The 24,017-nt window shown below is 40.9% G+C and overlaps 1 protein-coding gene across 3 annotated transcripts in view; it reads left to right on the top strand.

Moving 5' to 3' along the window:
• The window catches only part of Pik3c2g (phosphatidylinositol-4-phosphate 3-kinase catalytic subunit type 2 gamma), a 302,408-nt gene extending 291,748 nt beyond the window's left edge, over positions 1–10,660 (top strand). For all 3 annotated transcript variants that reach the window (XM_035448879.1, XM_027429943.2, XM_035448878.1), the window contains 2 exons: positions 433–558; positions 10,490–10,660. In XM_035448879.1, the coding sequence (XP_035304770.1) occupies positions 433–558; positions 10,490–10,642 (279 nt within the window). In that variant the 3' untranslated portion in view covers positions 10,643–10,660. The remainder of the gene's footprint in view (positions 1–432; positions 559–10,489) is intronic.
• Positions 10,661–24,017: the final 13,357 nt, after the last annotated feature.

The following is a 24,017-nucleotide window of genomic DNA, read 5'->3' as shown; positions in this document are numbered from 1 at the left end:
CTGTACGTCCTCCCAGGATATTTAATTCCCATCTTCATTTATGACTTTCTTCTCTCTGTCAAAAATGCAAATTTAGATTTCACTCTAAAACATAACTGTAATTGATGGACTTTTGAACTCTGTTCTCTCAAGAATACCAGGTAGAAAATCTCTTCCTTCCTTCCTTCCTTCCTTCCTTCCTTCCTTCCTTCCTTCCTTCCTTCCTTCCTTCCTTCCTCTCTCTGTCTCTCTCTCTCTCTCTCTCTCTCTCTCTCTCTCTCTCTCTCTCTCTCTCTCTCTCTCTCTCTCTCTCTTTTCCCCCTGCTGAGCCACAGTAGCATTCATAATTCCAGACCCCATCTCTGGTCTGGCCGCTTAGTATCCAGGGATTTGTTTTCTTTGAGAGCGACACCGTTAATATTTATTAATATTTATAGCCACTTTCCTTTGCAGCATCTCCCAGATGGCTCTGCGCCCAGTGCACATGTTGAAATTTATCTTTTACCACATCCCAGTGAAGTTCGTAGGAGGAAAACGAAGTCGGTTCCGAAATGCACTGACCCCACTTATAATGAAATTGTGAGTATAAGGTATCACCTGTCCAGGTAGTTCGTATTTTTCTTACCAGGTTTTTGATTTGGTTTGGTTTGGTTTTTTGGTTTTTGGCAGTTTTTTTTTTTTTTCCAGCTTCACAACCAAATATGGAGAATCTTCAGTAATTGGAAGCATTGTTCCATAAAGGAATGATGTTGCCCAAAATAGTCCTAGCATTCTGAGCAGTGCTCTAGATGCTATGGGAACCGGAAACTACAGACTCGGCTATCACGGTTCTGATAGGGCAGCCTCCAGCAGGCGGGGAAGGGCTGTTCTGCATACCAACACTTTCCCTGACTCCGTTGTATTCTCTCCACCAAGTTCATCTTATTCTCTTAAGATTTATTCTGGTGCACTTGATTTTTCCTTACCTAATCATTTTATCAAAAACCATTGTGTGAAGAACAGTGAATCTCATAAAATCTCTTTTGACAAGATGAAAAGAAAAAAGAAACGTACAAAACACAAACCAAAGATGCAGCGTGCTACAAATAGCAGACCCAGTCTTTGGTTTCTTTCTAAAGCCTCTCCCTGCCTCTGTTTTTCTGGACCTCCACGCCTGCCACGATCGTTTGCCTGTTTGTTCTTGCTGTGTCGTCATCTACCACAGTCTACTCGGACATATCTGAAAGGAAGACATCTCCCCTTGATATTTCAGTTGTTGGTTGGGACAGGTCTTACTACACAGCCAAGGCTTCACACCAGCAGGTAACCCCCTGCTTCAGGATGAAGCCCCTGTGAGGATGACAGAGTGTTGACCCGGATCTCCGCCTTTCTGAGCAACCTTTCTTTCCCTTGCTACCAGCCGGAACTCCCATGCCATTAAGTCTTACAAGCAGTTCTCACCCCATTGCTTTCTTCTTTCACCCTTTAATACTTCCTTGTGTAGATTCTCAGCTTTAGTGCCTGGGCTTCACTCCAGCAGTGTCTGCAGCTTCCTAAGGGCTAAATCCAACGAGCCCTCGGGGCTCTTCCCCCACTGCAGGTGCAAATTGACAGTAAGGTACCTGATTCTTTAAACCACTCTTGTGCCTCCATGTTCCACCTTTTCTTAATTCTCTTCTGTTCTTCTCTGAACATTGTCTTGTTTTCGTTTGTGGTAGTTCTTCCTCTTAAAATTTTGTTTGGGAAGTGCCGCAGTCCACCATAGTCTGCTTCCCGTTCAAAAACAACCCCCTCCCAACCAAAGGTTCTGCATTCAGAAATTTGACCAACCCCACTGATGAAAAAAGAAAAACAATGTCTTAAATCTATATGGGTAGGGACTCCAAGTTCCTTTCCTGCCAGGACTCTCTAAGATTCACGGTGACACCTATGTGTTTGTTGAGGAGTTGTGAATAAATTGCAGACAACTACAGTACCCAGAGTGAGGCACACGGGCTACACCTAAACTCTGAGTATTTGATTTCCTTGACATCCTTGGGTTTGAGCATCCTAGGGAGTTCTCTCTGGCATCAGTCTCCACTGGACACTGAAGGATGAGGACAGAGGCTTATAAAGTCTGGATACATTCACTAGTTTTTCTTTTTTAAATGATTTTTATTTAAACTAAAAGCAATCTTATTTTACATACCAATCCCAGTTCCCTCTCCCTCCCCTCCTCCCATTCCGCCCACCAACCCCCCATCCCTCCCCCATCCACCCCTCAGGGAGGGTGAGGCCTCCCATGGGGAGGGGATCATCAAAGTCTGTCAGATCATTTGGGGCAGGTTCTACAACCTTCCCCATGTATCTAGGTTGAGAGAGTATCCCTCCATAGGGAATGGGCTCCCAAAGCACTAGTTTTGTTTGTTTGTTTTGTTTTTTTATCATCATCTCAGTATAAGCTGTATCTGTATGGATTACCCCAAACCCCAGCTTTCTCATATGACCTAGGCTGGACTAGAACTCTTTTTGTAGCCAAGGATGACTACGTTCCTCTCATTCTCCTGCCTCTACCTCAAGTAATGGGTTTACAGGTGTGCACACCACACCTGATATCTCTCAAGGTTTGATCTTCCCCTCATCCTCATTGCTGGTGCACACCGTGTAAAGTTCTTCTGGGTACTTGGAAGGCAGGCTTGCTTCTTTGCCATCTCAAAAGACTTCTTGTTTTAGCGAGGGTAAGGAATTACTTTTTATTCTTTGACAGTCTTGAACTGTGTATATATTTTATGACTCGGTGTGTCCAGTTAGTGTAGTCTGCATGCACATAGGTGTGGGGCTATCCACTGAAGTGACTACACGTCCAAAGGGAACTGACTTCCCTATCCCAGAAGCCTCTCATATAGCTGTGGGGTCACCTGAGCCCCTTCCTCATCAGTGTGAGAATGTTGACTGGCTTAATTATATGAAAATTCAAAAAAGCACCTTCTAATGGCACCTTCTTCTCCCTCACACACATGTTCAACTAAGCACAATCTGTGTTAGACACTTGGATCCAGTCTTCTTTTTGGTGCAGTTCTCTCTGAGGTCCCTACCTCTCCAGCCATTACAAAGTCCTATTCCTCTGCAGTGTTGATTTTTGTTTGTTTGTTTGTTTGTTTGTTTGTTTGTTTTGAGACGGGATCTCACTATGTAACTTCAACCGACCTAGAACTGGCTACATAGACAAAGATGGCTTTGAACTCACAGAGATCTACCTTCCTCTACCTCCCAGGTGCTGGGGTTAAATGCATGTACCACCAGAACCAGTCTGTGAAATAATTTTCACAAATCCTTTACATTTCTACTTAGGGTGTTATCCACTTATAGTTATTAATTATCCATTTAAATTATTTGAAGATTCCATACTGCCAACTCATGACCAAGATTTTAAATGTGGCATTCACATTCCTTAAAGTTTAACTCAGTGATTTGCCTCAGTTCTCCGTGGAAGAATAACACCTAGTGTTCTTTTCATTTTTAGATTTGTGTGCAGTTAGAAGAAATAATATCCATCTCAGTGTCCGTCAAGTTCTTTCCCCCAGTGTAATAGCTAGCAAGACTGTAGTTTGTATTGACACCAGAAAATTGACATTGGTCTGATCCAAACAGCTCATTCTAACTTTAGCATCCCTGGAAGTCCCCTGCTGTGGGTGTAGATGTTTAGCTCTGAGCATTGCTTCAGTCGCATTCTTGATCCCAGAGTCAAGGCCCAGAAAAGAGCCATGCAAGGTTTACAAAGACCTCTCTACTATAGCCACAGTCGTCTGCCTCTGACTGGCACTGGGTCTCTATCCCTATGAATTTATCATTTGAAATGTTATATGAATGGAATTGTACACTTTATAATATTTGTAAGTTAACTTTTTATCATGGCTATGATAATAAATTGAAAAATATATTGAAATATATTGAAAAAGCAACTCTAGAGGGTTTGTTTGGGGCCCACAGTTGGAGAATGCAGGCCATCATGGTGAGGAAGGCATGATAGCAGGAGCTCCAGGCAGATGGCCATGGTGTTGCTCCACATTTAGGATGTGTCTTCTCACCTCGGGAAATCTAGTCTAGAAATTCCTTCACTGACATATTCAGAGTTCTGTTTCTAGGGTGATTCTGAATACCATTAAGCTGGCACCCAAGATTCACTGACAAACCTTTTGCAGTCACTGTAAGTCCATGCCAATTTACCCAAATAATTGCATATGTTTCTGATAACCCCCTACAGCCGTTCATCCCACTCTGCCCTTCTCTGCTTCTGTGACCTGTGAAGACTGACAACTTGAGCTCCTACACTGCTTTGTAACCTTTAGACCTAGAATGTAAATTTCCTGAGAATCAGGGAAATGTCTCCTCTCCCCTCATATCTTTACCACTTGGTGACTTCTAAAAGATGCATCTTTAAATATGTAAGGTAGTTTTATAAGCGATACTACACATGTGTGTGTAAAATCTATATAAAGCATTAGTATGTATGCATGCATGCCTACAAGGGATTCTCTAATTTAGTAGAGATATTTTGAGGTCCTATTATTCACGATAATGCCCACTCCACTCATAGCTAATGATACACATCCAACAATATGGAGCCTGTTTCTTTCCTTGAATACAAGACAGTCAACCTCATTATCAAGAAATTTTTCAGAGACCCTGTATCAAAGGATAAGAAGGGGACTGGAGAGATAACTCAGTAGTTAAAAGCTCTAGCTGTTCTTTTGCAGAGGACCCATATTTGTGCCCCCGGCCCCCAACACGGTGGCTCACAAGTGTCTGTAACTCCATCGCCAAGAGTTATGCTACCCTCTTTTGCCCTCCATGGGCACTGCACACATGAGATGCTCATGTACATTCTGGCAAATGCTCATACACATACAGTATTTTTTCAACCTAAAATTAAATGAATTGGGTGGACAGTGACTAGGAAACAGTATCTGAGGTGGTCTTCTGGCTGCCACATAAAACAAAACACACACACAAGCACACACACACACACACACACACACACACACACACACACACACACACACACACACAAAAGCACAAGTAAATCTAGAATTGTTGAAACAGAAAGAAAAAAGAAGGGAGGGAAGGATGGAGGGGGGACAGTAGGCCTCAGTCTCCACACTACAATTCAGTGTTTGCAATCTAAGGAAACACTTAACAAAAAGTCACTAGACAGTCAGTATTACTTTAATAAAGCTGGAAGTTAATTCATCAAAAGCTTAATGGATTATAAAATCAGAAATAAATACACATGCAGGAAGCTTATTTTATAATTCTTGGTGTGGACACAAATTTTCCAGTGGCTTTGAAACAATCCTAGGTCTTCTTAAATCCATGACTTAGTGATTCCAAAACACTATGATTCCTTCACTACAATTCCTTTGGGCAGCTAAAGCCTGCCTAAAGCACAAACACATAGTGTTTGTAATTTGTGCACATTTTAAAAGACTAACAAGTAACGCAGTCCACACTTGCACAGTCCCGGTGTGCATGGGATCCAAACCAGCAGAAATCTGAAGGAATGTGAGCTTCAGAGAGTAGATCAAGACTGATGGGGACAGTGACAGTCCGGTTGAATTCAGAGAACCACAAGACAGAAATAGGTCACAAGACTGCAAGTTTTCTCCTGTCATGTTCTCGGTCTGTATCAGTACAGCAGTGCTTATAAAAGATGCACAAAATGTACATTTAACTTTACATCTGACTTTATTTTCTCCTGCCCTCAACTGTGATATACGATCCAATTTCTATGATAAGCCCAGTGCTTTATTTCTCTGCCTCTTCAAGGGCACCCTAATAGATGTCCTCACTGAGAGACCCGGTGCTTATTAAAGAGCTCAGAGGCTTATCACACCACACCCATGGGTTTTAAGTAGTTCTGCTCTTCCACCTCATCTAAAGCAAGCTCATTCCATCAGCCACTCACTACAGCTGTGATCCCTCAAACCGCCAAAGCCTTGCAGCATACTGTGAGGTGAGAGAAAAAGACCTTATTCCCATCTTTGGTCTTTGTGTAAATCTCTCAGAGACAGAGAGAGGGGTAAGATGTTGCATATCAATGTCTTGCCAAATTTTCCACTAAAATAATCCTACCCTTTTTTATTCATAGACCCCTCAGAGGGAGGGCTAGTTCAAGGACTCTGTCCAGTGGCAGAGACTCCACTTTCAATTCCCAAAGCTTTGTTCCAGGGTCCAGCTTGTCTATTTGACACTTCCCAGTGAGCATCTCAGCAGGTTTTGCCAGCAGTCTCTCTGAATTCCTCTGTCTTACAGAAATCCCATGGTGCATCTGGGCCAGGAGGAGGCAGGCGGCTTCGGTCATCATCCTGACAACTTTGAGAATCAGAGTTGTGTCTGATTCTAGCCTTCACACCATTGTTCTTTGGGTTAGCCTACCTCTACCATCCGGTTAAAAACTGTCATTCTTAAAGGATTCATATTGAAGGCAGAATTTTCACCCTGTAACATAACTACATGGTTATAGTCGATGTGTTCCTACACTGTCCCTTTTTTGGGGCGGGCGGGGGGGAGGTGTATTATACAGAAACATTCTAAAGGACAGGACACTCATGTCACATGCTTTTCCAGCCTAAAGATCTCTTGCAGAGTACCTAATGCGTGGTGAAAGTAAAAGCATAGTGTTCTAAGTCTAGCCAGCACATACCAATTGCAGCCATTGGTACCCCATCATCATCATCATCATCATCATCATCATCATCATCATCATTCTCTGTCTCCTTTCTCTCTCTCTCTCTCTCTCTCTCTCTCTCTCTCTCTCTCTCTCTCTCTCTCTCTCTGGGTGCGTATGCCTGCTTGCCTGCATGCTTGCATGTGTATGTGTGTGCACATGTGTGTGGGCTCATCTCTGGTCCCTCTCTATATATAGATAGAGGGGGGAGGACCAGAGATCAGCCTCGGGTGCTATATTTTCCCGAGTTTTGTTTGTTTGTTTTTGAGACAAGGTCTCCCAAGATGTAGGCTAGGCTGCCTCACTTCCAAGTCATGGGATTAAAGACTATGCACCACTGCATCTCCCCTACACCTGTTTTTCTCCACATGGGTTCTGAGGATCAAGCTGGGGTCTCTGTTCTTTGCTGCTGAGCTATCTGCCCAGCCCCAGCTCTTCTGATGTTCACAGGGTGATAAAACTTGTTCAGTCACATCCTACAAGTTCCAGAGGATAGGACCCGTGTAAGACCGTGCTCCCTTAACTTTCTATCTCCTGCCACGCCGCAGCCATCTTCACGAGAGGATAAAGGTTGCCAAATAACAACGTTTCAGGATACATCTTTTCATTACGTGACAGGTTCCTGTGGAGGTAAATGATATTGGGGCCCAGAGGGCACACAAACTATTCGACCTCAAGAGTGACTGATCCCAAAGCCCAAGTCCACTCCACCACAGGACACTGTCTTCCCTCACACTTCTCTGCTCTCAGGTGTACTTAGCTGGCTTGCAGCCCTGCTTCCCGATATTCTTCCACTAACACAGGCACACTGATCTCCTCATTACACTCCCACCACAATCGTGGAAATGCACTCTAGCATTATTTATTAGAGCCCCGTGTCACATAATGTCCAGTGAAATGCCTGTATATGAACTAATAGACACTCATTACACTCCAAGCTTTCTATTTGAGGTGCCAACTCCAAGCCCACAAATCCTGTATTTGTCAGAGTCACTGAAGACTTGACTCATGCTAATGGGTAAAAAAAAGTATGTACATACTATAAAACTTAATTAAAAGAAATATTTATTTTTTTATTCTGTTTATATCAGGACATACTAAGTCATTTGATGAAAACACCACAAAGAACACATTCATCTGTGTTCTTCTCTAGCATGACCCACCAACTATTCATTGCATGGTAAAAGACTATTAAAAACAACAACAACAAACCCCAGCACAGTGCTTGCACAGAACAATTAAGAGCTATATACCATCAATGCTACAACTTTGATCACTTTAAGCAAATTATTTGCATTACAAGTAACATGAGTTTTGTAAGCCCCAGTGTCTACATTTGGTGCAGGAAAATAACAAATTTCAAAGTCACTTCCTGAGACTTCCTACTTTCTGGGTGCCTGCAGGAATCACTTTGTCTAGAAGAATATGTCTCATCCAAGTGATGCAAAAGAAGGAGGAGGAGGAGGAGGAGGAGGAGGAGGAGGAGGAGGAAGGAAAAGGAAGAAGAAGAAGAAGAAGAAGAAGAAGAAGAAGAAGAAGAAGAAAAGAAGAAGAAGAAGAAGAAAAGAAGAAGAAGAAGAAGAAGAAGAAGAAGAAGAAGAAGAAGAAGAAGAAGAAGAAGAAGAAGAAGAAGTCCCTCTGTTAGTGTATTTGAAGGATATTTTAAGTTGATTTATGAATGTTGGATATTTGGCATAAAGCTTGCATTTTTCTCTCATCAGTTCTTTTCCACAATGCTACACATTAGTGTTGTCATTAACACATGCAAAGGTTCACAGTGGATGAGAGATTCATGTGTATAATATATTTTGCTGGGAATTTTTCTTTTTAGAATTGATTTGTACAATTTACAGTCCTTGAACCAGACCTTTCTAGGGGCCCACTGTTTGGAATTGTGCCACCATCCTCCTCCCCAATGTCATCCCAAAGGACCCTTCATCTGTTTCTCTGTAGGAATGACAGGCACTCACTGTTGAAATGTTATAGGAAGGTATCGATGAATACAAGGTGTAGTCAGAGATAGGTTAATAATTGCTAGTTTATTAGAGGAAGATACTCGTGCAAAGACGAACCCAGTCAGCTCAGCCTAGCAAGAGAGCCTCTAGAAGAAATGTCTCCCTGATTCTTAAACCCCTGTTTCGTACCTGTGACAATGCCCAAGCAGGCGTGGTCAGTGACACCTGTGACCAGGGTCACTCCCTACAGGAAGGAAAGCAGAGATGTCAGAAAGTTAAAGGTGGCCACTGTGGAAACAATGAGGGGGTGCTTACCCTGAAGTTTTGGATGGATTTCTGGGCAGCACTGAGCATCCAGCTACAGTGAAAGAACATGAGTTACAGGAACTGAATTTGGGGGTGTTTGAAGCATTCTCTAAAATTCCTCACTATCTCTGAACCCTCCTATGCGTGGCTTGGGATACTTCGAATAGAAATACTAGAAGATCAAAGATTAACTTTCCACGTGGAACTGAGTAAGATTCTGCGGGATGAAGGAGCTGGATGGGGAGACTAGATAACATTGCATTTCATGTCCTGTGATTGAGTAAATTTTTGTAAGTCCAGAGCAGAGAACAGGTTGATCTTGAACCAAATGTCATTGGTTACTTCTATTCATTCAATACCAGGAAAGAAATCATGGGCAAACACATGCTCAGTAATGGATTTCCTTTGGGCCCTCAACCCAGTCTTGGATGATAGAATCAGAATGCTAAAGGGATCCTGATGCTACAACTGCTCAGAAACTATCCACACACAGAGGAGGCCACCCAGCTGTCTGGGGACTTTCCTCTCAAGCTGCCTCCTGTTTTGCAGATACCAGGAGTCTTTCCTTCTCCCTTGTAATGTGGCTGTAAATAGCAAACATACAACACTGTGTGAAACTCCTTCTTCTAAATGTGTTCTAACACGTTTCCCTGGCAACCATGTCAGCTTTTCACTCAAGGCCTCCTTTCCTTTCAGGTCTTATAACTAATGTCTTCATCCATACTCTACTTCCAATGTCTCTTGACCTCAGCAGGTCTGTCATCGTCATGACTGTAATGTCCTGAATATTAGAAACTGGGAGAAAAGTTAAATCCTATCAACAATCATGATATATATATATATATATATATATATATATATATATATATATATCATATATTATATAAGTCATATATATATTATATAAGTCATTATATATATATATATATATATATATATATATATATATATGTAACCAGAAGATCAAAACGTTGACTGTGATTATGTCTATAAGGTGGAAAAGCAGATTTTTTCCTTTATTTTTTTGTTTTTGTTTGTATCAATATGTACTGATTGGATAAACAAATTTTCATAATCAAAAGTCATGCAGTTTTAAGTAAAAGAACAAATAACAAAATTATCCCACCACATGTACAAGGAAATAGCACCTTCTCTTTTTAAGCTGCACAAAGAAACATACGAGCCGGCCTGTCATTGCTCAGGGACCTGCTACACAGCCTGGTACCCAAGCTGTGCGACAGTCCATAGGTTCAAGGGTGGTTAGAGGCAGAGAGTATTTGACTGTATTCCTAGTGAATAATTGACAGAAGCACTGCATTTGGAGGGGAAAATCTTAATGGAATCAGTAACTGTTAAGATTCTTAGAGAAGAAGTCATTTAACTCTGTTATATTAACTAAAGTCTTGGCTCTTCAGGGTTAACATTGGAAATGAAACACTGACATAAACTTGTTGCCTCCAAGGTATAAGATGTTAGCATCATTTTAAAAATTAAAATCAGTGTAGAAAAGGAAGACACAGTCATTCATATCTTATTTGTACATTCCTTCTCTTTCCATTTTCAGGTGGTGTATGATGAAGTCTCAGAACTCCAAGGCCATGTCTTAATGCTTATTGTGAAGAGCAAAACTGTATTTGTGGGAGCAATTAACATCCAACTCTGCAGTGTTCCCCTCGGTGAGGAAAAGTGGTACCCATTAGGAAACAGCATCATCTGACCAAAGCCATGAGCATATGCATTGTTGACTAATCCCCTCTATCACATAAGCAAGACACCTTTCTTATGGAAAATAGCAGAGTATGAAGGACATAGGAGAACCAGATAAAAATCAGTCTTTTATAGTTATTTATGCTCTTCTTCTTTTCTTATTTTCCTATCATATCTCCTTGGAATATTCACCATGTGAATTTTCATATACAAAATAGTGAAAGAACGATTAATTTTAATATACATTTTCAATCAAACAAAGGTCCACAGCTTGTCTTAATTGCTTTCTGTAGTCAAAATTATACTTTCAAGATGTTTTCTAAAGAATGACAGCTAGGAAAAGCTCGTGAATGAATTTGAAAGTTAAGAACATCTGCAATTGATTTAAAACTTAAATATGTGTACAACCCACATGTCTAGTGATGATTGTATTTATTGAGAGAACTCGTGAGCTCCAGCCATGTGCTATAATTTTTCTGTCAAGAAAACCAAGGTTTTCTATTATTACTTATATTTTTCTTTAACAATTCCATGTGTATGTATAATGCCTTTCATGGCTCTCGCCTCTCACCCTGTTTTAGTTACCCCACACACACTCCTATCAACAACCACTCATCTCTACAAATTTCTTTCCCATATTCTTGTATGGATATTTCTTTTTGACATGGCATCTTGCTACATATCTCTAACTGGCCTAGAACTAGCTATGTAGACTAACCTTGCCCCAAGCTCACAGTAGTCCTCCTGCCTCTGCCTCCCTTCTGCTGGGGTTCCAGGTCATTGGACCTGGCCTGAATGTTCAGGTCTTAGAAGGGTTTCCGTTCCTTTTGATATCAATTAATCCATTTTCACTGTCTCTTCCAGCCATATCATGTTCACAACTTTAACCTTATTAATCCCCAAACCCAAACGCTAAACTTTTGAGTTCACTGTTTAAAATTCTGTTTCATTTGTTAAATACTGTCATTGCACTTGAGCCTTCTCCTTGCACTCACTATGACCTGAAGAGAACTTTACAGAGTGTTGCCTGTGTAGCAGACAAACCCAGGGTTGTATGCCTTATAATAACCGAACTGGAAATTTAAAAATTAAAACATCTGCTGTGTAAATTGCCATTGATTTTATTTCTTTAATCTTTATTTGCTTCATTAAAACAAGGAATTCAAATTGTTTTGTTTGGTCATTTACATAATCCTATAAACACATGAAAGCCTCTATATTTAGTCAGTGAAAACTACATCAGTGACTACTTATATGAGCCAACAGGGTCTCACTAAAATGCATGATGGCTCCATCCCAGAAATCCATTAAATCCATTAACCTTATGAGCCACTGCTCTGTTCTTAGACTGGTCCTGTCCTGTCTTACAGACAATGGTGACACGCCCTCTCTGCTGCTGAGACCTCCTCGGCATCTTCTCTCTTTATCCACATTACCCACTGGTGACTTTGTGTCCTGCTTGGAATCCATCAAAGGAAACTCCTCAATCTTCCACTGCTGCTCTGTGTGCCTGCTGCACTAGCAGCTTCTGGGGTTTGCCTCCCTGCTGGAAAAGAGTGATGGGTGCTTCTCCCAAATTAGTTCCCTGCTGTACATTTAGCACTGCCCCTTACCCCAATCACCCCAATACAGGGATCCTCTTCACATCAAAAGGGTTCCAAATGGCTGCCTCTGCCTTCTACAGTTTCTGTCTTCCAATGTCCTGCCATGCCCATTCCACCAATTCAGTGAAAACATAGCTAAACCCAGCTGTTTCCATCCCCAGGCTGGTCTCTCCCTTCAATAGTATCAGAGTTTCAGTGCACTCAGGAACCGCCATCCACATATTCTCTTCCAGTGACTTCTCACCCACCACCATGCTTTCTTTTTATAACCTTGGTCTGTTCTCATTCTCCAGTGAAAGGATCTTCTGCCTCCACCAGACCCCAGTGTTGCAGTGATCCAGGCTCCTGAGAAAGTGCTCCCCTCATCCCTAGTAATGGTCCCATCCATTCTCAAGGCTTTAGATGTCATCTGAATGCTAATGGACCCCAGCTTTAAGACTCCATCCATCCCACATTCCCTCCCAAGCTCCAGCTGAGAGTGTCCAACTGCCTGCTCAAAAGTCACGAGTAGCTGATAAAAGTCTCAAATTTGCTATCTCAGAAACAGAGCTCCTGATCTTCTGATATTCTTCCCCAACGTGTTTATACACAGTTGCTTCTCTCTTGGTTAATAAGAAGCATGCCTTTCAGGGGCTAATAGCAAAACAAACAAACAAACAAACAAACAAGCCCTCAATATCATTCTTAACCTCTCTCTCTCTCTCTCTCTCTCTCTCTCTCTCTCTCTCTCTCTCTCTGTGTGTCTCTGTGTGTGTGTGTGTGTGTGAGTGTGTGTGTGTGTGTGTGTGTGTGTGTGTGTGTGTGTGTGTGTGTGTGTGTGAGTGTGTGTGTGTGTGTGTGTGTGTGTGTGTGTGTGTGTGTGTGTGTGTGTGTGTGTGTGTGTGTGTGTGTGTGTGTGTGTGTGTGTGTGTGTGTGTGTGTGTGTGTGTGTGTGTGTGTGTGTGTGTGTGTGTGTGTGTGTGTGTGTGTGTGTGTGTGTGTGTGTGTGTGTGTGTGTGTGTGTGTGTGTGTGTGTGTGTGTGTGTGTGTGTGTGTGAGTGTGTGTGTGTGTGTGTGTGTGTGTGTGTGTGTGTGTGTGTGTGTGTGTGTGTGTGTGTGTGTGTGTGTGTGTGTGTGTGTGTGTGTGTGTGTGTGTGTGTGTGTGTGTGTGTGTGTGTGTGTGTGTGTGTGTGTGTGTGTGTGTGTGTGTGTGTGTGTGTGTGTGTGTGTGTGTGTGTGTGTGTGTGTGTGTGTGTGTGTGTGTGTGTGTGTGTGTGTGTGTGTGTGTGTGTGTGTGTGTGTGTGTGTGTGTGTGTGTGTGTGTGTGTGTGTGTGTGTGTGTGTGTGTGTGTGTGTGTGTGTGTGTGTGTGTGTGTGTGTGTGTGTGTGTGTGTGTGTGTGTGTGTGTGTGTACACGTGCGCATGCGCGTGCCCTTTAGACTTGTCTTAAACTACATCCCAAGTCATTTACACTCTTTTCCTGCTTCCTCTCTGGTCCAAGTTCCCGCTGTCCTCTTTATCCTGGATTACAACAAATGCCTTCTAAGCAACCTCCTGGTTTCTAGGAACTTACATTCTTTTTCCAGCACCAGGGCCTCTGGGATGCCTCTGGAATGTTGATGTCACTCTGCTCTAAACTCTGCGGGGGCTTCGAATCTCAGAGCAAAAGCCCTAGCCTTTAAAATAGCCTAAAAGCCCCTATTGCTGACTTCTCAACAGCTCTCTGTCTCTCTGATTTTTGACTTTTGTTGTGTCCCTCCATCCTCATAGATCAAGTCCTTGGCCTCCTTTCTGTCCTCTGGGCACCCCAGGAATGCTTCGTCCTTGAAATCTTTGATCAGCAACCCCTTCTTCCAAAAACTCTTCTTTTGCCCCCATGTCCACTTTTCTAACTCCCACACAGCCTTCAGATCTTGAGCAAATGTCTCCATCTCTTTCAAGCCCATTCCCATGACACTACAGTGACACAGCACAGTGAGCTGTCCCCAGATACACGCCAGCTCCATCCTCCTCTACTCTACTCATTTTCCTCCTACAGGTTTCTCTCCAGACAGCTGCATATTCACTTTTTACTTCCTATAGTATTGACATCTGCTTCCCTAAGCCAAGTAATAATCCCTAAGCCAACACAGGTTTTTTTTCTCAGACCAAGCAAAGAAGAGCTCTTGCCCTGGTGCCCTCACTGTGAAGAGTCCTACTTCCTCCAGAAGTGACTACAAGCCACACCCAAAGCCTCATTCCAGATGAGTCTTGGTACAGAGATCTGCTAATTCTCTATCCAGGCCTTTTGGGCTTCCTCTCTGGCTCACTCATTTCCAGTCTGACTGTTCCACCAGTGAGATAAAGAAAGGACCCAGGGATGGCCAAGGGAAAGCTTGGGGTGACTTGAGTGTGCCTGTTGAGTGACCACAAAGATGTACGTAAAGCCACCCATGGTGAGGAGTGAGCCAGGGAAAGAAAGGAAAACAGCATATGAGGAAAGAAAGGAAAACAGCTCTGGATACAACCAGCTCTTCCACCCCACCATAACCCACAAAGGGTTCTAAAGAGTCAGAACTCTAAACCTGTCCTTCTAGGTCTAAGTGGATGAATATTTCTTTTAAGAGGGGGAAAACACATTGTATTTAACAGAATGTTAACTTTAATTTGCAATCTCTAAATTTAGACAGATGTATGTGAGTATTATGAAGGAGAATGGAATTTATCCTGACCGAACAGTTACGGCTGCTTGATAAGATGTAGCTAGTGTTTGCCAAAGGACCATCTCAGAGAGAGTAAGCTGGAGGCAAGGAAATGTGGTGGATAAAGTAGCTACTTTATAAAATTCGAAATATAGATTCTTCTGCAAAGAAGGAAGGAAGGAGAGAGAAGAAAAAGAAAGAAAGAAAGAAAGAAAGAAAGAAAGAAAGAAAGAAAGAAAGAAAGAAAGAAAGGGAAGAATGAAAGACAGACAGAAAGAAAGGGAGGATAGAGGAAGGGAAAGGGGGAGGAAGGAATGAACAAAGAAATGAAGGAAGGAAGGAAGGAAGGAAGAAAGAAAGAAAGGAAGGAAGGAAGGAAGGAAGGAAGGAAGGGAAAAAGGAAGTTGGGGACGGTGGCATGTGTAATTCCAGCCTCTTGATGCAGAAAGATTGTGAATTTGAGAACAAACTAGTGTGAAAAGTAGGACTATGAATTAAAATGAAGTGAGATGGAACTGAGAGTTGTATAAAAAGGAAAGAGGGTCTTTAATTATACATCAGGCTTTACCTACAAAAGCTGTGGAGATAGCTCACTGATGGCATATTTGCCTGGAAGGTAAAAAGCCTTTCTTTCAGTCCCAGGCATTAAAAAACAAAGCAAAGCCAAACAAACAAACAAAAAAAATCAGCCAGAGTTGAAGAAGAGGCCACTATTACTCCAAAATATTATTATTTAAATACCTGGCTTTTAAAAATATGTTATATGATAGCAAACCACAGAGAATATCCCAGCAAAGGAAAACAGCCAACAGCAAGTGCTCTTGGAGCAGGGCCTCAGCCAGTCCTCACATAGAGGCTTTAACCCAATGATGTGTCAAGGGCTCAAATGCCTAGACACATAGAGGACGGTAAGCAACATGGAGGGATGGATACAAAGACAGGGAATCTGACAAGAAGCCAAAATTAAAATTCCACAGCTGAAAAAGTAAAACAACCAATATCCAAAGTTCAGTAGAAGAATTTAAAGAAAGATTTAGTCAGGCAGGATATGGAAACAGCGAGTATCCAAATGGAATAGTGGGGACTGAGAGGCAGAGAAGGAAGTGGCTATAGGAAGCTGTAGGAGACACAAAACTGTCTTCCGTAGACAAGAGAAAGAGCTATGAAGGTAATGTTATAACCTTGTTTTGTAACATTTTGATTTTTTTACATGATTTAAAAAATTAATGAGGGGCTGGAGAGATGGCTTAGTGGTTAAGAGCACAGTCTGCTCTTTCGGAGGACCCAGTTCAATTCCCAGCACCCACATGGCAGCTCTCAACCATCTGCAACTCCATTTGCAGAGGATAAAACACCCTCACACCGACATACATGCAGGCAAAACACCAACGCACATAAAATAAAATAAATCAATAATATTTAAAAAGAAATGAATGACTAAAATTCAATTAGTCTGTGATTTTGGATCACTATGTATGAAGATGTGATCTTCATATCAGCAAGAGAAAGGGGTGGTGCTGAAGAATGAAAGGTGACAATTTGTGTGTGTGTGTCTGTGTGTGTGTGTGTGTGTGTGTGTGTCTATGTGTGTGTGTGTGTGTGTGTCTGTGTGTGTGTGTGTCTGTGTGTGTGTGTCTGTGTGTGTATGTGTCTATGTGTGTGTGTCTGTGTGTATGTGTGTGTGTATTTATGTGTGCGAGTCTATGTGTATTGAGTTAAGCTGTTATAAATTCTTAATTTCAAGATATTAAGTGTAACCTCCATGTAAATACAAATAGTTATAAATTGTATACCAATAGAAACTAGAAGGGATTTAAAGTGCATCACAGAAATAAATAAATAAATAAATAAACAAATAAATAACAGTTGACTAGCCAAGCAGTGGTGATGCACACTTTAATCCCAGCACTCAGAAGGCAGAGGCAGGCTGTCTCTGTGAGTTCGAGGCCAGCCTGGTCTACAAAGCTACACAAAGAAACCTTGTCTCAAAAGAAAAAAAACAAAAACAAACAAACAAAGCAGTTGACTAAACATAAACGAAGACAGCAATACAGAAAATTAAGAACATAAAATCAATAAAGCAAACAGAAAATAAGTACAAATGACCCAAGTTCTTCCTTATGAGTAAATAAATACTCTGTTGTAAATGTATTAAACTCTCTCCAATCAAAAGATGCAGATTAGAAAGTTCCTTAGTGGGATAAAATCCCTAGTATTAAATCCACTAAACATCACCCTTCATGGAGAAAGATTTAAGACTTTCCCTTACGCTCAGGAGCAAGGGGAAGCAAGAGGGATCCGCTGGGAAAACTGCTTGCTGTTGAGCCTGCAGTCCAAGTTCAGTCCCTGGAACCCAAATGGTGGAAAAAGAGAATCAACTCACACAAGTTGTCCTCTGACACACTAATTCATACACACATACACAGACACACACACAGACACACACACACACACACAGACACACACACACACACACACAAACACACACGAAAAATAAAACTGAAAAGACAAGGAAAAGGGCAAGAATGCACTATTCAACTCAGTACTGAGTGTTGTAGTTGTTGCAATTAAGCAAGAAAAGGAGATATGTAGGGGAAGCTGTAGCCACGCCTACTTAGGGGCTGGCTACAGGTATGCCTGACCACGCTTGTGAGGGCGTGGTCAGAGTGACGTAGTGTGACTGCATTTGCTCTTTCGGTTTCACTTTGCTTCTTGCTGTACAGGCTGCTGCCACGCCGGCTGGCTAGGTCGCTCTGTAAGTAAGGCTTTTCCCTATTAAATACCCTTATAGTTCTACCTGACTCCGTATTGGTAATTTCCCACTATAGAGACATATTAAATAGAAAAAGAAAGAAAGACATCTGTGATCAAATATGATGTATCATGGAGAAAAGCCTGAAGGCTCCACTAGAAAAAAAAGATAAAACAAATCCAATAAAGCAGTGCAAAAAACACATAAAAGTAAATTTTGCGACTGCTCTTGAAAAGAAGGAAAACAAAAACTTGCAATTTTTAATTTCCAAGCTTACCTCAAAGCTACAATAATCAAAACCGTGGCACTGACATAAAAACATTCATATAACGGATGGAATAAAATTAACACCCAAGGAATAAATACTCCCATGTATGTCAGTCCATTATTTATGAGTTTGTCAATTCCATCGGTGCTAAAGGCATTCGTTTCAACCAACAATGATGAAATTACTGGATATTTACATGCAAAGAATTTAAAAAGAGATCTAATACCATACACAAAATAAACTTTAAATATGTACAAAGTCCAAACAAAAAATTGGAAACTACAAACTTTCAGAAGAACACACCGGGCAAAAGAGTACTGACATTGGACCTACCAATAATATTTGTTGTTGTGCAAACAATGTGTAGCTTTGCAAAACTGAGAAGAAAAACAAAGTTAACTAGATGGAATAGACATCTCAATCAATTCACTATGCAAACATGAGCATCTAAGTTCATCTTTCCAAGGCCACATGAACATCTGAGAGTGCTGTTTTGCATCCACATCCCTGGCAGCAATGAACAGGGAGAAGGGTAGACAGATCTCTGGAACCTCCTCCATGGTGAAGTTTGAGGAGAATGGGAGACCTTATCTCTGCAAAATATTAGAATATTTTTAAGATACAACACCCCAGTTATCCTCTGCCCTGCACACACAGGTGTGCAACCACACCCACACACGTGAGCATGCATACACATACACACTGCCCACTCTCATATGCAATAAATAGATAAATAATTTCAAGAGCAAACTTGCTATGGGATCCTACGATTCTGCTTCTGTGTTTAACACCCCCCAAACACTGAGAGTAGAAACTCAAAGAGATCTGTGTGCGAATGTGTACATCTCTGTTCACGGCAGCATTGACAAATGTGGAAACTATACAAGTGTCAATCATCAGATGAATGTGTTGTCAAACTACAATGTATACAGACAGTAAGCTATGACTCTGTATGGAAATTAAAGGGAATTTTGACATATGCCACCACACAGATAAACTCTGTGTGTGTGTGTGTGTGTGTGTGTGTGTGTGTGTGTGTGTTGCACATGTGGAGGACAAGGGACAAATTGTAGAAGTTCTGGTACCATTATGGTCCCAATGATGGCACTCACATCATCAGATTTTGTAACACAATAAATAAAAGACCCGGAGACTGATAATGAGATTCAAGCTTCAAGCTGAAGATCAGAAAAGCAAAGCAGCTGGGCACTAGTTGTCACTCCACCTCAGACTGAAAGTCCATCCTAGCTTCAGACTGCTGACTGTCCTCTGTATGGCTGGATAATCCTGAGACTTCAATGTCTTCGTATCCTCAGTGTGGCTGGAGAATCCCTGATACTGACTACTGAAGACCTTGCTCCTATCTTTTATACCCTTCTAGTGCTGGGGTTAAAGGTGTGTGATCCGAGGTGCTGAGATCATCTTGGTGTGAGCTGCTTCTCTTTAGAACCAGATCAGTCTTGTGTAGATCCGGCTGTCTTTGGACTCACAGAGATCCATGTATCTCTTAATCCTGAGTCCTGGGATTAAAAGTGTGTACCTCTTAGTTTCTGGCTGCTGGGATTAAAGGTGTGTATAACCACTGCCTGATCGCTATAGCTTGAGGCTGACTTTGCTTTCTGAATCCTCAGGCAAGCTTTAATTAATCATAAATAATATATCACCACAAGGTTTGGTGGTAAGCTCCTTTATTTCTAAGCCATCTTGCCAACCACACTTACATAGATAAACTATCAAAAGCACTATGCAAAATGAAATATACCAATCACAAAAAGCTAAATGCAGCCTGGTTACACTTATTGCAGGAGAAAAAAACAGAAAACACAAAGTAGTGGTTACAGTGAAGTACTGAATGTGGGGCAAGATACTGTTTATTGGGTATTTAATTTCAGTTTTCAGGACCAAAGAAGTTAAGGAATGGATAGTGGGGGAAATTGCACAAAATGAATGTTTTTAATACCACTGAACTATTAACTTAAAAATAATTATAAGGATCTGTCCTATGTACATTACAACAACAACAAAACAGAAAAAATATCAATATTGAAGTGTTTTAGGGTTAAAAATGCTTTCACCTGTATTTAAAAATTATTTGATAAAACAATAATTCTGAGAATATGTCATATGAATTTGTATTTTGTGACAATAAAAACAAAAAGATAAAGTTACATAGAACCACAGCTTTCTTAATGCTTGATACTGCATTGGTAACAATTTGAACTAGATTATTATACTCTAAGATGTTAATTAGGATGTGCAGGCATAGCATTAAGAAAGTAACTATGCTAAGAGAAACAGGAATAAAAAGGTTGTTTAATATGTCTAACACAAAAGAATGAAATCATAGAGACCCCAAGGAACCAAAAGGATACCATCATCAGAAAATAAAGGGAAATTGGTAGGGTTAAGCACTCATGTCTCTATAATTACGTTACATGTAAATGGATTAAATTCTCCAATTAAAGGCAGGGTTGGAATAATGCATTTAGTAAAGCAAGATTTAATTATAAACCATCTACAAGAGACTGTATCCAATGATGTAAATAGGCTAAAAGTAGGAAAAAATAAGTTTATGCAAACAGCAACCAAAAGAGCTGAGTAACTATGTTAATATTTGAAATAGAGAAGATAATACTGAAATTGAGAAAATTAGTACAAAAGACAAAGAAGCAATAATTATACTTATATTTATCTTATTATATATAGTTTATGTAGTACTAAAATTTCATATAGCCATATCTAAGGTAGTTATATACAATAATACATGTAATACTATAACATATTGTAATATATAAGGATAAATCCATTAAAAGTGAAAACAAACACACAAAGAAAAAAATGGACAAAATTGAAAGAAGAAATACCATCAATATTTGAAGATTATTTAAATCTCTCACCATAAATAACAATCTGGGTCATGTAGACAATCTAAACCTATGGGTATAAAGAACACTTCAGTGAGCAATAAAAATAGAGTACAATATATGGAAGTTTATTTGAAGAAATACTCCGCAAAAGACAGGTGTCGTAAGCATGGTCCCTAAACAACAGAAAGAAAAATTGTGGTTTCAGGACACAACTGAATTGCCAGCGTCCATCACCATGTAAAGTCCGTCCTGTATCATGGCAGGGCCAGGAGTGACACCCCCCCCCCAGCTCCAAAAATGGCCTCGGCTTAAGAATGAAAACCTGTATTTGTTTAATTTTTAAACTCATTTTAAATTCTGTGTCTATGGGCATGTTTGTCTGTATGTGCACCAGATGCATACAGGCGCCCACAGACACCTGGGAAGGGTGTTAGATGCCCTGGAGGCGGAGTTGTTGTTGATCATCAGCTTCCAGGTAGGGATGCTGGAAACCAAACTCAGGTAGGTCCTTGGCACCAGCAGTAAGTTCTCCTAACTGCTGAGCCATCTTTCCAGCTCCTGGGAGAGATTTTAACTCTCTAAGGAGCTAAATAAGTACTTGTGAGAAAGGCTGCCTCCATTACAAAGCTGGAAACAGTAGAAGTGTTATGATAAATCCTTCTGCCAAAAGCCGCCTGAGCCCCACCGCCATGTGCGAGCTTTACGCCTGCTGCCCGCCCGAGTTAGGGCCCAAATTAATACACTGAGAGACTTATATTAGGTACAATGCTGCTTGGCCAATGACTAGGATTCTCATCTGTTAGCTCAGACTTAATTCTCATAAATCCATATATTTTATAAGACTTATCTTATAGAGGATGCCTTATTGGCGTCCCTCCTTGCCAGTGGACCGCCTGTGCCACTGGAGCAGGAGCAGAGGGGAAAAGAGGGACGCTTCCTGTTTCTCCTTCTTTAAATAAGAGTCTCCTTGCTATGTCACTTCCGGCCTGGATCACACTTCTCTCCTACATTTCCCAGAATCCTCTTTGACTCCTAGTCCGGTCTAACTTGCTGTCTCGTTGGCCAAACAGTATTTTATTTAACAGTCAATAAGATAAACATACACAGAAGTACTTCCCCCATCATAGAAGAATGCAGGAATCACTCTCATTATTACCACAGAGTTATTAATTAACTTGTGAATAATGCTTAGAGATGTGACTGCATAATACCTTAGTTCCATGCATAGGGGAACCTTGATCCAAGGAGTGGAGATCATGCACCATGAATCTTCACCTCCTGTAGCCTGATGGGCACTTGTCGGAGCTGGAACCCCAGTGAGCATGTTCATGTACTCTCAGCCCTACACCCTGACTTCTTGTGATGGTCTGCGGAAATTTTTGGACTGTCTTAAGAACAAAATTTTTCTAATGGTGTAATTTATTTCTTTTAAGTTTTTAGGATAATTTTTCCTTTTTTCTTACCCTTTCTTAGTGAGCCTCCTTGTTCACCAATTCCTACAAAATATATTTAGTATACCTAATTTAATGTTATATGATATAAAACTCTGTAAAATAAGCAATGACATAATTTCTTCCTAACTTTGAGTTTTAATTTCCTCATGCTTATATCCATGCTGATAATTTTCTTATTACTGAGAATGTAAACCTTTTACATTTTCTAACTGCCGTCCACCACAATGCATTGAAATCTGACCTCTATTTTTTTTTTCAACTACTGCCCTGAACAAATGACATACCATGCTCCTCTAGATGACTCTTTGCCTACCTTGGTCAACATAATATAGTGGTATAATGAGACTCCTTTCCTGCACGCTTGGAATACTTCCACCAGCCTTTGAAGAAGCCCAGGAGGAAAAATAATGTGAGCCCAGCTGTATCAGCCATCACAAACGAAGCTCTCATAGCATAAGTGAAGCCATCTTCAAACACCCAGCCCCAGCCAACTCTACAACCGAGGTTCCCAACATCATTTCCTGAAATGGCAGAAATGCTGTCCCCTATCCAATATGACAGCCACAGACACAGGCTGCTGAGTACCAGAAATTGTGGCTACTGTTTTCAAATTTCAATTTTATTCAATTGGAATGGATTTAGATATCACAATAGATTGAATGGATCCAATCTTGGTGACTGTGGTAAGAGTAAACCCCAGGTAATATGGCCAAATTACAAGTTCATGGACAGATGAGTGATTGCTCCAAACACTATTTGGGGTGGGGGTGTTTTATGACCACTATAGATATCTCTGCTTTCAACATTCTTCTCATTTTACATAGATTTCTCCAGGAGCTTCTGACAGTCATCTTAGACCCGTGAAACAGGAGTCTGATGGGAGAAGGAGACAAAACTGTGCATATAGAACCAAAAGAAGAAGAAGAAGAAGAAGAAGAAGAAGAAGAAGAAGAAGAAGAAGAAGAAGAAGAAGAAGAAGAAGAAGAAGAAGAAGAAGAAGAAGAAGAAGAAGAAGAAGAAGAAGAAGAAGAAGAAGAAGAAGAAGAAGAAGAAGAAGAAGAAGAAGAAGAAGAAGAAGAAGAAGAGAAGAAGAAGAAGAGAAGCAAAGTCCCACTAAATTATTTGGCCATTTAAGTCTCTTTTAAAGCAAAACTCACCCATTCTGTTTAATAGTAAGGGCCAATAAACTTTGTTTGCTTAAGCCAATTTAAGACATATTCTCTGTATTTTGAACAGAAAGAAAAATGTGTAAGCCATACTCCGTCTTTAATGCTTTCCTAAACGTCCTTTTAACAATCTGGAGTTCAGTGAAATTGCCTTTGAGGTATCACACTGAGAGTCTTCCAACTGAAGAATGCTGTTTGACTTATTCATGTGGGAGGTATACTACTTTTATAGTCAGGTGTTTAAGAAAAAATGTATTCCTGATGCTATAGTGACTCTGATGTAGATGGCAAAGAGATGTTGCCAAAGCATGAGGACAAAAGCTTCAGTTTTCAGAGTGTCAGCACAGCACCTCAAACCAATAATGGCAGCCAAGAGATGAGCAGTGAGTGTTAAAAGGAAGGGATGAAACCTAATGAGCATGGCCATTCTGAGAATAACAACTACAAAAGTCCCGAAATATCAAAGCCATCTTCATAAGGCTAACAAGAACCATGTGGCTTTATTTTATCTTAATTTAGAAAAAGAGAAAAAGAAGAGGGGGATGGGTCTGTGAGTATTGACAGACCAGATGGTCTAGACTGGCTAGGGATCTGGTGGATCATTAGCTCCAGTC

The sequence above is a fragment of the Cricetulus griseus genome, chromosome 8 (genome assembly GCF_003668045.3).
Source record: "Cricetulus griseus strain 17A/GY chromosome 8, alternate assembly CriGri-PICRH-1.0, whole genome shotgun sequence".
Taxonomy (NCBI): Eukaryota; Metazoa; Chordata; class Mammalia; order Rodentia; family Cricetidae; genus Cricetulus; species Cricetulus griseus.
The sequence above is the reverse complement of the archived record's forward strand: the minus strand, read 5'-3'. Positions and strand labels throughout refer to the sequence as shown.